This window comes from Phoxinus phoxinus (genome assembly GCF_949152265.1).
Source record: "Phoxinus phoxinus genome assembly, chromosome: 25".
NCBI lineage: Eukaryota > Metazoa > Chordata > Actinopteri > Cypriniformes > Leuciscidae > Phoxinus > Phoxinus phoxinus.
The window spans coordinates 19,032,483-19,045,943 of NC_136900.1; the positions used below are offsets into that span (position 1 = coordinate 19,032,483).

Here is a 13,461-nt window from a genome sequence, read left to right on the forward strand (position 1 = left end):
CATGTGCGTGTACGTTTTATACCTTGCAAAATGTTAACATTTAATTTTCTGTGATATTTGGTCGTAAATTTTCTGCACCTCAAATAACATAGATGACGTTTTGTAGAAACTGGATGAATGACATATTATAGTATTGGTATAAGAAAGAGTTGAAAATGACAAACTAATCAATATATTTTGCCAATTATGCCATTATTTTCCTGTATAATTCTAATACCTATATCATTTGCAGCTATTATTGCAAAACTTTGTGCATGTTGTGTACAATGAAACTAATATTTGCTGAAAAAATGTGGAAAATAATAATAATAAAATATATATGTGTGTGTGTGTGTGTGTGTGTGTGTGCGCGCTTTTAGATTTTTAAAATATTTGATGTATATAAATGATACAATATTATTACAATTATTATACAATATAATATAATATAATGCATATTCTTTGTAAAATAAACTACCCTTTTATAAAAGTAAATACATTTATGTATCATAATAAATAAAACAAATAATCAATTCAACAATAATAAATGTACAAATTAAAATGTTATATTTAAAAAACAAATATTTTATATATTTAAATATTTATAATTTAGTATATATATACACACAATTATGAATGACAAAATTGTCTAATTCAAAAAAAACACACACACGCACACACACACACGCACACACACACACGCACACACACACACACACGCACACACACACACACGCACACACACACACACACACACGCACACACACACACCAACAACCTTGACCGGCACATATTATTCTAAGTTGCTTGGTATGACTATGAATGTCTGCAAAACCATAAATGAAACAGTAAGATTTATAAAATAAGTACACAATCAAAACAAGCTCCGAGATGCTTGATTTCAAAGTGAAGGAACTCAAATGTGCAGAAAGCCCAGTGAAGGTGTTGTTCCCCTCCACCTCACGCAGCGCTGCCTCATGTTTGGCAGTCCTAGGGGGAGCGGGTGCAGTGTGCTGCCCTGTTAGGGGGACGACTTATTGTTCGCGCCTGATGAAGCGAGTGTGTCTGAGGCGAGTGAAGCGTTGACCTGTCCGGGGGCCCGTTAAAGAGGGTTAAACAGCGGCAGGAGTCTTGGGAAAGTCTGGCCGTGCCAACATCTCCAAGAAGTTGGTTGTTAGTTTCAAAGCTGTGCGTTTGCAAGAGTTCAGTCTTGGCTACTAGGGCTACACAATATATATCGAAATAAAATTGATATCCCGAGATGGCTAAGTGTGATTGTAAAATAATGCAGATGGCAATTTAAGCAAATATATGAGCTACTGGTTTGAGAGTGAAGCACGTCATTTACTCGTGTACTTCAGCATCTCATATTGGTTCAGTTTTCACAAGAGTATACAAATGGACTCAATGACAGATGGGTTGGTGTATATCCGATCAAATCAAGACCCAATGGACAAGACAGAAGTGACAATCCAAAGGGTGAGGATCTGGATGTGTGTCATGTTTACAGTGAGTAACTGATTGTGCCGACTGGTAAATACTCTTGTCACATGGGGCAGCCAAGCATGACGGACAGGCGAGAGAGGAGAGAAAGACTGACAGGTGAGAAAGAGGTTAGCTTGTGATTACTGTCACTCTCGTCGCTGTCAGTCCGCCCTCGCCAGTCCATCTCACACACCTGTCCGTTTGCTCTCGCGTACTTGCTTCCAAGTCTCAAGCCTCGTCGAGCCCAGGGTGCATCTGTCAGTCAAACACAGGCGACACCGACTGAAATGTGCCACAAGGATGTTTGCACTGACAAACATGTCTGAAAGGAGTCTCGGTTAACACACCTATCGAAGAGCTTACAGACTCAATGGTTTCGTTTCACATCACAATTGAACAATTGATCTTCTTAATATCAACCAGTTATGATAAATGATATGCTTCAGTAGATGCCATGAGTCAGCTTGATTTCAACGGTCAAAATTGCATTTATTAGCCAGACTTCACTACCCATAATCCTGAAGAGATATCCAACAATCAGAGAAGTTGCTGTTACTATAAAAACAAAAATGAATGCATTAATTTGCATAAAAATGTTTTTTAGCTATTGCTGCAAAATATCTTTGTAATGATAATAACATTAAATTTTGTTGTGGAAAATGTAGATTTTTAAAAAAATATATTTTTTATAATAAATATTATATTACAAAATGTTTCTGTAAAAAAACGTAAAAAATTTCAAAACAATAGGCCTACATATTTGTGTAAAAAATGTATGATAATAAATGTTTAAATTAACATTAATTAAATGTTAAATACATAATTTAAATAATAATATATTTTCTAAAAATGTAGTGCTGGGCAACGATTAATCGCGATTAATCACATCCAAGATAAAAGTTTGTGTTTACATAATATATGTGTGTGTACGGTGTATAATTATTTTGTATATATAAATACACACATATGCATGTATATATTTAAGAAATATTTGCATACACTGATGACAAATATATGTATACACTGTATATATATATATACATAATTTATATTATATATAAATATTTTATATATAAATAACATATTTTTCTTAAATATACATGCATGTGTGTGTATTTATATATACAAAAATAATTATACACCGTACACACATATATTATGCATGTAAACACAAACTTTTACCTTGGTGATTAGTCGCGATTTATTTGTTGCCCAGCCCTAAAAAAAAAAAAGATATATAAAAATATTTTTAGAAATATAAATACCATAATATTGTGAAATAAAATTGTTAGAAAAACGATATATAGTTATATACAATATATTGTTTATCATACAAAATATTTTTTATATACAATATTTTTATTTAATTACATAATTTTCACTATTTCATGTGATTGTAGTCCGAATACACAGTGAACACACGGTAGAGATGCACGGGTCATCACCCGAATACGCCGGTAAAAACAAATCATCCACCCGCCATAGGATTTTCTCCGGTTTAGATATCCGCACCCGTTCGTCACATTACAATCATTCTAATTCTCAGTGTTAAGCTGATGATATGATAGCGTATTACACTGAAGTCGGCTGCTGTTCAATTAACATTAAGTAATTAAGTAAAAATTCTTCTTTGGCTAAATTACATTCCCTTAATAGCCAGGCGTTTCACACGGCTTTACCCTGCAACTGCGTAGTCTGCAAATTAGTGCCTGACAAAAAAAAAATGAAGCTTTAAACACGTTAATATTTCCATCATTAATGGTTTATCTCATCCACATTTAAATGGAATGTTATTTCTTTATTACTTGGCCCGTCTGACCCACTGATATAACTCGGCTTACAACTCTTTATTGATCCATTTAAAAAAATAAAATAATAATCCCTACAGTGAAAATGAATTCCCAAACCCAAGACTGAAGAAAAAGTGTGTGGTCTCTGTTGTGCTCTTGGAGTCGGTGGGTGCAAGATCAGTAGTGAAGATAAAGAAGATGGCAACAATCTTCACAGGTTTTAAGCTGCACACTCACCGTCAGAAAGGCTTACTGTCATAACTGTTCCTCGAGTTATTGACTGACGCATTAGATCAGTTGAGCGGAAGATGAGAGGTTCTCTGGACCAGGGTTAAGGCTGACGTTATTTTCTAGCTGTGCACAAAATAATCTTCACATTAGATGAAAATAAGATGCAAGAGAAGAAAGTTCAACAATAGTGAAACAAATATGATGTCTATCTAAAGTCATTTTTGCTTATTAGTATGGTTGAATTGAATCATCGATGGTCAGCAGCAAAGACATTGGCTAATAAAAAGTGAGATGAGTAAATGCATGCTTACATTTAGTCTAGAAGTAAAGTAACATGTTCACACAACGCCTCCGCACTTGCTCATGATTTCTCTCAACATGGGGACAACTCAAACATTTTGTTGTAAATATATAGGTAATGCTTTACTTTACTAGTTACACATTACTTGTACTGTGTTGTCATGTACTTTGAAAGGAATATCAAAAGAAAAGATCATTTTTTTCATTCTTCTGAACAACAATGCTTAACTGGTGCACTATTGGATTTCCTTTAATACATCCAACACTGAATACATGTACAGATCTGGTCAGAATAATGGGCGACCTTGATAAATATTATCAAAGAAAGCTTGGAAAATAAATCTGCACTGTTTATCCTTAATCTTTCATTGAAGTAAAACAATTGAAAGTGAAAATAAATGTTTTTCTCCAAAACACCAATTGGCCACAATTATTGGCAACCCTAGAAATTCTTATGAGTAAAATATCACATATTTATATCTCAAGCATATTCCCATTGATATTTAATTTGTTCTTTTAGCACACCAGGGCGACTAGGAGCATGAAACTGTAACTTCTTGTTTCATAAATATGAGGATACACAAAGGCCAAATTCCCTTTGAATATAGTTCTGAGAATATAGTTCTGATGTGCAGCAAAAGATTGTTGAGCTTCACAAAATAGAAAGCGACTGTAAGACAAGAGGTAAAGCATTGACAATTTACATTTCCACCGTCAGGGCAATAATTAAGAAGTTCCAATCAACTAAAGATGTTACGAATCTGCCTGGAAGAGGACGTGTGTCTATATCGTCCCAATGCACGGCGAGTCTTGGGGTCAGAAAGCCTAAGAAATAAATACTAAAAATAAAATAAAAAATTCAAACAGCACCAACAATACCACAAGTTGTTTGGGAGGATTTCAAGAAAAATGCTCTGCTCTCCTCCAAAAACAAACTCCAGCATATTCAGTTGTCAGACCCGACTGGAACTTCAAAAAAACTGATGGTTTTGAACTAACAGATGGGATAAAAAGCACCCCATGCCCACGGTTAAATATACCGCTGGATCTTTAATGTTGTGGGCCTATTTTTCTGCTGGAGGTCCTGGAAAAAAATCAAAAAATCAAAACCTGACAGCCTCTGCTAAATCTTTAGATGCCAATTAAACCTTTGTAATTTATATAGACACAATTTTCTATGAACACGTTGAACTGAGCAATGCCATTGTACCATTTTAATAGGCTACTTTTAAACGCATATAGCTCAGTAATGTCAGTTTTATGTATTTGCTGAGAGGGGGCGGGATTTTTGTTGGGAAAGTCGGGGGAGAGACACACACTTCGATTAGACTGGATAAACACATGCAGCATTTTAATTGTTAAGAAAATGAAACGAAATAAATGAATAAATCAAGCCTTTATTACATAACACTAGGCGATATCATACAGCATTCAGAAAAATGCGGCAATCGTGTTGCATTGTGGTATATGGAGCTGCCTGAAGAAGTAGACTCGCTCCCTCGGTCAAAATAAACTTCCCTCGTCTACTTCACGAAGTGGAACGCACTTCAAAATGGCGGCAGGGATTCCCCTGAGGGGAAGTGCTAAGGGAAGTTTGCAAGTGTCTGCAAAAGTGGACTGGAACGCAGCCCTGGGAATCTGAAGGATCTGGAGAGATGATCTTCAGGTGTTCTCCAAACTCATCAGGCATTATGGGAGAAAACTCAGAGCTGTTATCTTGGCAAAAGGTGGTATGGAATAAAAGGGTGTCATTAATTGTGGCCAATATATTAGAGAAACACATTAGAGATTTTCCCCCCATTTTCTTCTTTTTTTTTACGTCAATGAAAGGTTCGACTTTTGTGATTGTTTTTTTTATTAAAAAATCAAAAGGATTAACAATACAGATTCATTTCCACAGGCTTCTTTGTTCATATTTACCAAGGGTGCCAATAATTCTGACCAGGACTGCATAAAGTCATTGAATTATGGCCATGGGTAGTAGCAAAGTACCAAAGTAATAGCAGCACAAACATTCGATATATTCCATGAACACACTCTCCACACGACTGCACGCCTGAACTGTCATTATTCAAACAACACCCCCCTCCAACAAAAAGCTACTCATGCCAATTTTCCTCATTTGTAACTGATGATTATCTTGAGAGGCTAATCATTACTGTTCCTAATTGACTAAATTAGCCATCAAAGAGAAGGAGCACATCCGTGTGTATTTAACATCTAATCAGTCAATTGACGGGTGATTCGAGGTAAGTGGGAAACCAACAGCTTTCAGTACACGCGAACACAAAGGACTTCGCCAACAAGTGGACAAGGGACATTGCTCATACCACGAGCTGCAGTCAGTCCTCTTACCGCTAACGCAAGCCTATTTTAGTCTTTAAGTAATGTCAAACCATCAATAATTCGCATAATCAATTACGGCAAACAAGCTCGTATAAAATTCTGATCCTCAGAGGCCTTATCAAAGAGAAATTATTAAAATATAGAAGGAGCACAAGTGGACTCTGTAATTACGGTTTAATTGCTTTGCGTTTTGAGATAATAGAGAAACATTAATTAATTTGCCAAGCAGACGCTCTCAGTCTCTCTTTGAGTGATGCTGAACATGGCTGCCACGCTGAGCGCCTCCCGAGTGATTAAAGTATTTCTTCTGTCTTCTCGTTCCTTTTGTATGCCCACCCATTATGTGCGGACAAAAGCCATTCTGAGTGTGTGTTTTTTCTTCCTTTTTGTGATCTATCAAACATGTGGGACTTCTCATTTGTCAAACACAAATGAAATCCTTGATTTCAAACACTTAATACGTGAGAATTCAAAATGCACAACCTCCTGGGAAACCAAATGTTCCTTGCTGTTTGAAAGGGCTATAGGGCATTGCTAAAGTGCTTGTTGTTATATATAGTGATAAGAGACCATTTTTCACACGTTGTCAGTTTTATTTAATTTTTGTTTTACTTTCCCCATGACCATGAACAAAAATAAAATATCGGCATCAATAAAATGTGTAAATGTATACTAAAAATTATTTTACAATTGCATATATAAAAAAGAAAAATCTACTATCCCATCTGAAATATAATTATCTGTATATATACATATATATTACTGAGACATTTTTCAAATTCAGAAGAAAGAGAGTCATACAAGTTTGAACATGGAGAGTAAATGACAGAATTAAAATTTTAGGATGAATTTTCCCTTTAATATCCATTAAAAACCCATTAATCTCATGAAATAATTTATGCAATTGTAATTGTAGCGTAAATGCATACATGCCACCTCTGAGCTGCAATAAATGATCTGTAAATATATCTAAATACCAATGATTCAGATGCAGCTTCTGAAAAAAATGGCTGTTGTAACCTAAACGTTTATGTGCAACAAATTCTATGTTGAATCAAATAAAAAATCCCTTCTAAAGTAATTTTTGTAATATATATTTGACGCTTTTCTCATTTAAGACAACAATGACTTTATATTATCTTTTGGGGGTAATTTATCAGCCATATTTGAAGTGTGATTAATTTGTGATTAATTGGATAAAAATGTGATGTATATATATAGTCAATTTAATATTTTACAAATAAAGCAATATTTGAAAAAAATTATTGTATATGTTTATACATATACACTTAGTTAATTGTATTAAAATTCAGAAAGACTTCAGCCCTTCTGTAGCTCAAACAGTACAGCATGGCACTGATATGGTCATGAGTTCGATTCCCATGGAAAGCAAGAACTGATAACAAAAATGTGTATAATTTTGGATAAAAGTATCTGCCAAATCCATAAATGTAAATGAAAATGTGCGCAAAATAACAAAAACATATTGTAATACCTGTTTCCGTGGACATGTGAGGCACAAAAGGCATAGCTGTAGTGCAGGAGGGTGGGGTCCACAAGGGCGTTGTTATCCGAGAAATCCATCAGGTCTTTCAGGTAACAGAGGTGACGATGACAGCCCCTCACCCCGTATCGAGCGCAGTACTCATCCAGAACAAACACCTGACCCGGGCTGAACCAACCCTGCAAACGCAAAGGCACATGATGAGAATAAAACACATTTAATATGAACATGAAATTAGCTGATCTCAGCCATTCCTGACCAGAGTACAATCTTTTTCAGCCAAATGCTTCAGAAATGTTTATCTAATATGACATAACGTAACATAACATAACAACACATAATGTAACGTAACACGTAACGTAACATAACAACACATAGCGTAACACGTAACATAACATAACGTAGAGCAACGGAACATAGCATTGATTAAAAGTGACAGATTTATATCAAATAAATGCTGTTCTTTTGAACTTTCTATTCATAAAAGAATCCTAAAGAAAAAAAACGATTAGTTTCTACAAAAATGTTAAGCAACAACAACTGTTTTCATTTCAACAATTATTATAAGAACCATTATTTTTAATTGAGTACCAAATATAGTTGAGCACTAAATCATAGTATGATTTCTGGAGGATCATGTGTATGTATGCATCTATGTAAGTATGTATGTATGTATGTATGTATGTATGTATGTATACATGTGTATAATGTATGTATACATGTCATGTGTATAATGTATGTATATTTATACATTTCAATAATACTCCTAAATATCCAGCTGTATATAACATTTTTCTTTAATAAACATTTGCACAGCATGTCTTTCATTTGATTCGCTCACATCATAGCCTACATCAGCATCATTCTCACAGAAAAAAAAAACGTATGATTAAGTGCACTTGCATTTGGTGAGTGTTTATTTTTGGACTTTAGATACATGTCACCTAATAAAGGCATAAAACATACACATGTTCTGTATCTGAAGGCCAAAAGCAACAAGTACCACAGTAAACAGTGAAGAAAAAGTTTTTTAAAAATGACCACAGCAGGACCTCCGTGAAGTCATTCGTCAAACGTACACCCGTACCTAGTTTCTCCTCGACAAAACTGCTACGCTAATTGAACTCGAAGTGTCTAATTTCAGCACGCCTCTCATTTCACGCCAAGACACACACACACACACACACACACACACACACACACACACACACACACACAAAACCAAACCGCAGCGTGCGAGACGAGCTCTTCCAAAAAAAAAAATTTGTTAAAAACACCCCGTCTATTTTCAACATTTAAACAAACGAGTGCAAGGTTAAGTGCAAACAATTAATTCATAGGCAGAAAAGTCACACGTAATGCAGGCGGGCGGAGATCGCCGTGAGGCTCCTGTTGCATTCATTAGCTCATTCATCCCTCACATAATAACTAAATTAGGCATGAATCTTACAAACTTAATTAAGACGCCTTCTCTGAAGGAACGTTAGCAAATTAACACTTTGAGGGGGCCGCTCGCCCACGACGGTGCGGAGGGCCGCGAATCAAGGAGGACTGCGATGTCTGAGACGTTCACAGGAGACCGGCAGTCACGAGGGACCGTCGCACGCGAGATACCGAGACCCTCTGACCTCCCGTCAGGAGCAAAGACAGCAAGCTTCATTAAAGTCCGGTGACGCACGATTCCAACAAAGCTGATGCACGGTGTATTTTGAGATGCGTGCACTTGATAGCTCTGTCTCTTCGTCAAACGGTCTGTCTGACCTATGCAAACCCGCTCTGTTGCTATTTGCATTACTCTAAATGTCGGTTAAGTGCTTATATGACAGCCAGACGCCTTTCAAACCTTTCAATATTTACAGATACTATATGAAATCAGTGTGTGCATGAGGTGTTACACAAGAAGCATCCAATCTTGCAATCTCAAAAGTATGGTTTCCCACAGTCATATGCATAAACTCTCAATTTTGAGTAAAAATTGGCTTTGGTGAGTAAATAAACCGGAGTTACTCACCAGTTGGCCGGTAACTTTATAGACATACAAACTATCTACTAAAAGGAAACATCTGTCGAGCTTTCTGACAACTTTGACCTCTGGGGAAAATTTGTCATCAGAAGTTTATCTAGGAGGGCTTTTTTTCTTCCAGAACTTGATGCATATGTGGAGTATTTTTATTTATTTTTATATTGGTGTAGAAACAATCGTCACTCAGATACTGCTATATATTTCACAAATAATTACAAAGAACTGCCATGTAACACGTTGAATTAAACGTAAAAGACTGAAATAGCCTTTTTCTTGTAAAACATACTCCAATAATCAGTTTGATATACAACTGCGAAAAATATTTGTTTTAAGCATCTAAACTTAAAATATATATATATATTTTTAAAATCTCATATATGATGATGATGCAAGTGACACAATGACCCACATGCAATAAAATGCTAAATAATCCCATTGTCATATGGACAGAGCCCAATAAAAATAATGTAAAATTATGACCATTAAAAATAAATAAAGTTTGGACCCTTAAATTTGAATCTCAATAATAACTTGTGATGTGCAAAAACACACTTAATTAAAATGTAAATAATTAAAAAAAGCTAGATAAAAATAATTTTATGGAGCCAACTTCTTTCCCAACTGGCCCAGCAAAAATATATATTTTTTATAAAATAAAAAAAACACATTTAGGGCCTGAGCAACCGCCCTTCTTTCCACTTTTCCCCCCTTCAACTTTCTTCTTTGTCACAGTCCGTCTCTTCCCGTCTTGGTCAGATCTATTAATATTGCACCATTCAGGGCTGAGGCACGGTGGCCCAGCGCCGAGCCGAGTGCCACAAGATGTTCCACTCTGGCAAACAGATGGCCTGCTCGTGTCTTGGCTCCTACCGCTCAATTAACCGCTAACGACCGACTGAGACGGCAGCAGCATCATCCTAACCAACACGGCCCAGTCTGGCTCACACACACACACACACACACACACACACACACACACACACACACACACACACACACACACACACACACACACACACACACGGAGACTGACGACAAAACCTTGCTTGTGGACGACAAAACCAGTTCACTAGAAAAGTTCACTAAGAAAAACAAATATAAGTTATGTATGATAAACTGGATTTTCTAAATCAGTAAAGGATAAAAAAAGAAATGCATTTTTAAAATAGTTTATATTATATGATTTGAATATATATAGTCCACACACACGTACATTTTTTTTTTTTTTTTTTTTATATTGCAATTTATATAAAAAGAAGCATGTTTGCACTGAAACTAATGACTTCATTTAAATATTAGGGCTTTTTCAGCACATTTAGCTCTCGGCTAAACTTGTGTGTCTGTCGCTAGCACCCTAAAATGCCAAAACTTTAGAAAATTCACACCTCAGACCTTCAAAAAAACACATTTATTTTAATATAATTGAAAAAACAAAAACTAATAAGTCAACAGCTTCTCCTGCTGGATTCATATGGGTCTCGTGTGGTCAAGGCTTGAATCACTTTATTTCCTCCAGTAACTGACAGTAATAGAAAGCTTTTTATGGACCATCTATAGGCCATTATGGCTTGTTAATAAGGGCAAGCATGGAGGAGTGTGTCACAGGGAAAGTGTGTGATTATGGGATGGAGGGTGAAGGAGATGTGAGTAATTATATTAAGGTTGGAGCATGACTGCTCATCACTGTCCCTAATTTGAGGACACATTCACAGCCTGAACTTTTTGATTGCAAATATACACTTTTTTTTTTTTTGGAGTCACTTCTGAGGATGCACACACAGTCCAATGAATCTAGTGTTCGCATTCTCTGTAGTTACGAGGAAAGAAAATCCAAATATTGGTCTTTGAATCACCAACAGCTCACTGAACCTAATCCCTGTATCAAACGACAGCTGACGCAAAAAAAAGTTGAGCCTTTACAACAGCATCACTTATTGATTTCCCTTCAGGCCACTTGTATTGATTGTGAGTTTTTTTTTTTTTTGGAGTAAGCTTGAAAATCTGAGACTTGAAGGCTAATATAGTCTATATAATATAATAATATATATGTAATATAATATAATATACTATCTATCTATCTATCTATCTATCTATCTATCTATCTATCTATCTATCTATCTATCTATCTATCTATCTATCTATCTATCTATCTATCTATCTATCTATCAAAATCTGATTTCACACCACATTTGGGATCATACTGAATCGAACACATAAAAAAAGTTTATATATATATATATATATATAAATACACACACACAACATTGACGTTTTCGATGATCCCAAATGTGAAATCAGATTAAAACCAGATTTTTTTGTTAGGATTGGATTTCAAGTCGCTTTTTGACAAATTTGTAATGCCATAAAAGTGAACGTGCTTACATTACAATAGCAACTGATGCAGGTAAACATTTATTGCATAAACTGTCTGAACAAACGGATCGGACTTCATTACTTGCAATCCTACACTGTACACCCGAATAAGTTGGCAGAACTCAAAACATTTAAGGCAATCAATTACCTCAAATTTTTTAAGTTCTGAAATTCAAAGTTTAAGTAAGCAGAACTAGCAGATCTTTATTTTGTACTTTAACATTTCAATTTAAGAACTATTAAAATGTATGAGTACACCAATTCATACAAGTAACTTAAAGCTTTCATGTAATCTCAATGTGAACACTTTTATTAGTATAAAATTAGTTAGCTTTAACAAGCTAGTCCACTAACATTCTAATTTGCTAACATATTGTATGTTATAGAGGCACTTGCTGTATGAGCGCAACAAGGTAAGAATTGCTCTCAAATCAAGCTGAATGCACCACTTGTCACTATGATGGTAACTATCCTAAAACCAATATTAACTTAATTTTCCCACTTAACATTAGTCTGGCACAAAAAAAAACATTATCTTACACTTAATTTTAGCATTTACTCTCCCTTTCGAGTGCCATCGGCAAAGCATGCTGGGAAATAGACATCCCAGCCATTTCAGTTAAACTTAAGTTTGTCTAAATTAAAATAAATAATTTCATAAAACTCAAAACAATGATATAATTAAAATATATCAGTTCTGTGAACTTGAAAGAAAAAGAAAGTGCTAAATACTCATAAAAGTTAATTTGACTGAACTGATTAGTTTAATTTAAGTTTGTCCTACTCAAACCAATTAAGTATTTTGAGCATTAGGGTTTACAGTGAAAAAACCTCATCTGAATCCAAAGATAGAGAGGACTGAAGTCTGTTTTGATTCTATTTACATATAGTCTATATAAGACACATCTTATAGTCAATCATATAGTATGCATGTGGAACTGAAAAATCCGTTCCCCCTCCGTTCGTTTCCCTGAAAACAGGCCCACTCCCCCACAGATGTCGCATCCCAGAAGGCATGGGAAAAGCAGCACATTCAGGTGGCTTTTGTGACTCCCTTTTAGCTGAACACAGAAGTTTGAACAAAGGCTGGGGAGTCTTTACAAAGAGCCAAACGCAGACAGAGTCATTCAGAAGCTGAATGGAAAACAGAAGGTGCTCACTCGGAGCAGGTATGGGGCGACAATGGGGACGAAAAGAGAGAGAGGGGGGGGGGGGGGGGGAATGTTGAGTCAGTGAGGGTGTTAATAGCAAATGGTAAAAAAAAAAATGTATTTATATTATATATATTTTTTCCTGCATATATATATATATATATATATATATATATATATATATATAACTAAATTATTAATTTGCATCATTGGATGTGTACCTCCACCCAACTTGTAGTCCATTGTGGACTATTTACCCGCATATGTTCCTAACGCCTG

At 35.4% G+C, this 13,461-nt stretch overlaps 1 protein-coding gene across 10 annotated transcripts in view; it reads right to left on the minus strand.

Moving 5' to 3' along the window:
• The window catches only part of cadps2 (Ca++-dependent secretion activator 2), a 134,340-nt gene that overhangs the window by 36,460 nt on the left and 84,419 nt on the right, over positions 1 to 13,461 (minus strand). For all 10 annotated transcript variants that reach the window (XR_013796524.1, XR_013796525.1, XR_013796526.1 and 7 more), the window contains exon 13: positions 7,627 to 7,814. Coding sequence is in view for 6 of the 10 variants with exons in the window: in XM_079603803.1 (XP_079459929.1) it covers positions 7,627 to 7,814 (188 nt within the window). In the remaining 4 variants the exon portion in view is untranslated. The remainder of the gene's footprint in view (positions 1 to 7,626; positions 7,815 to 13,461) is intronic.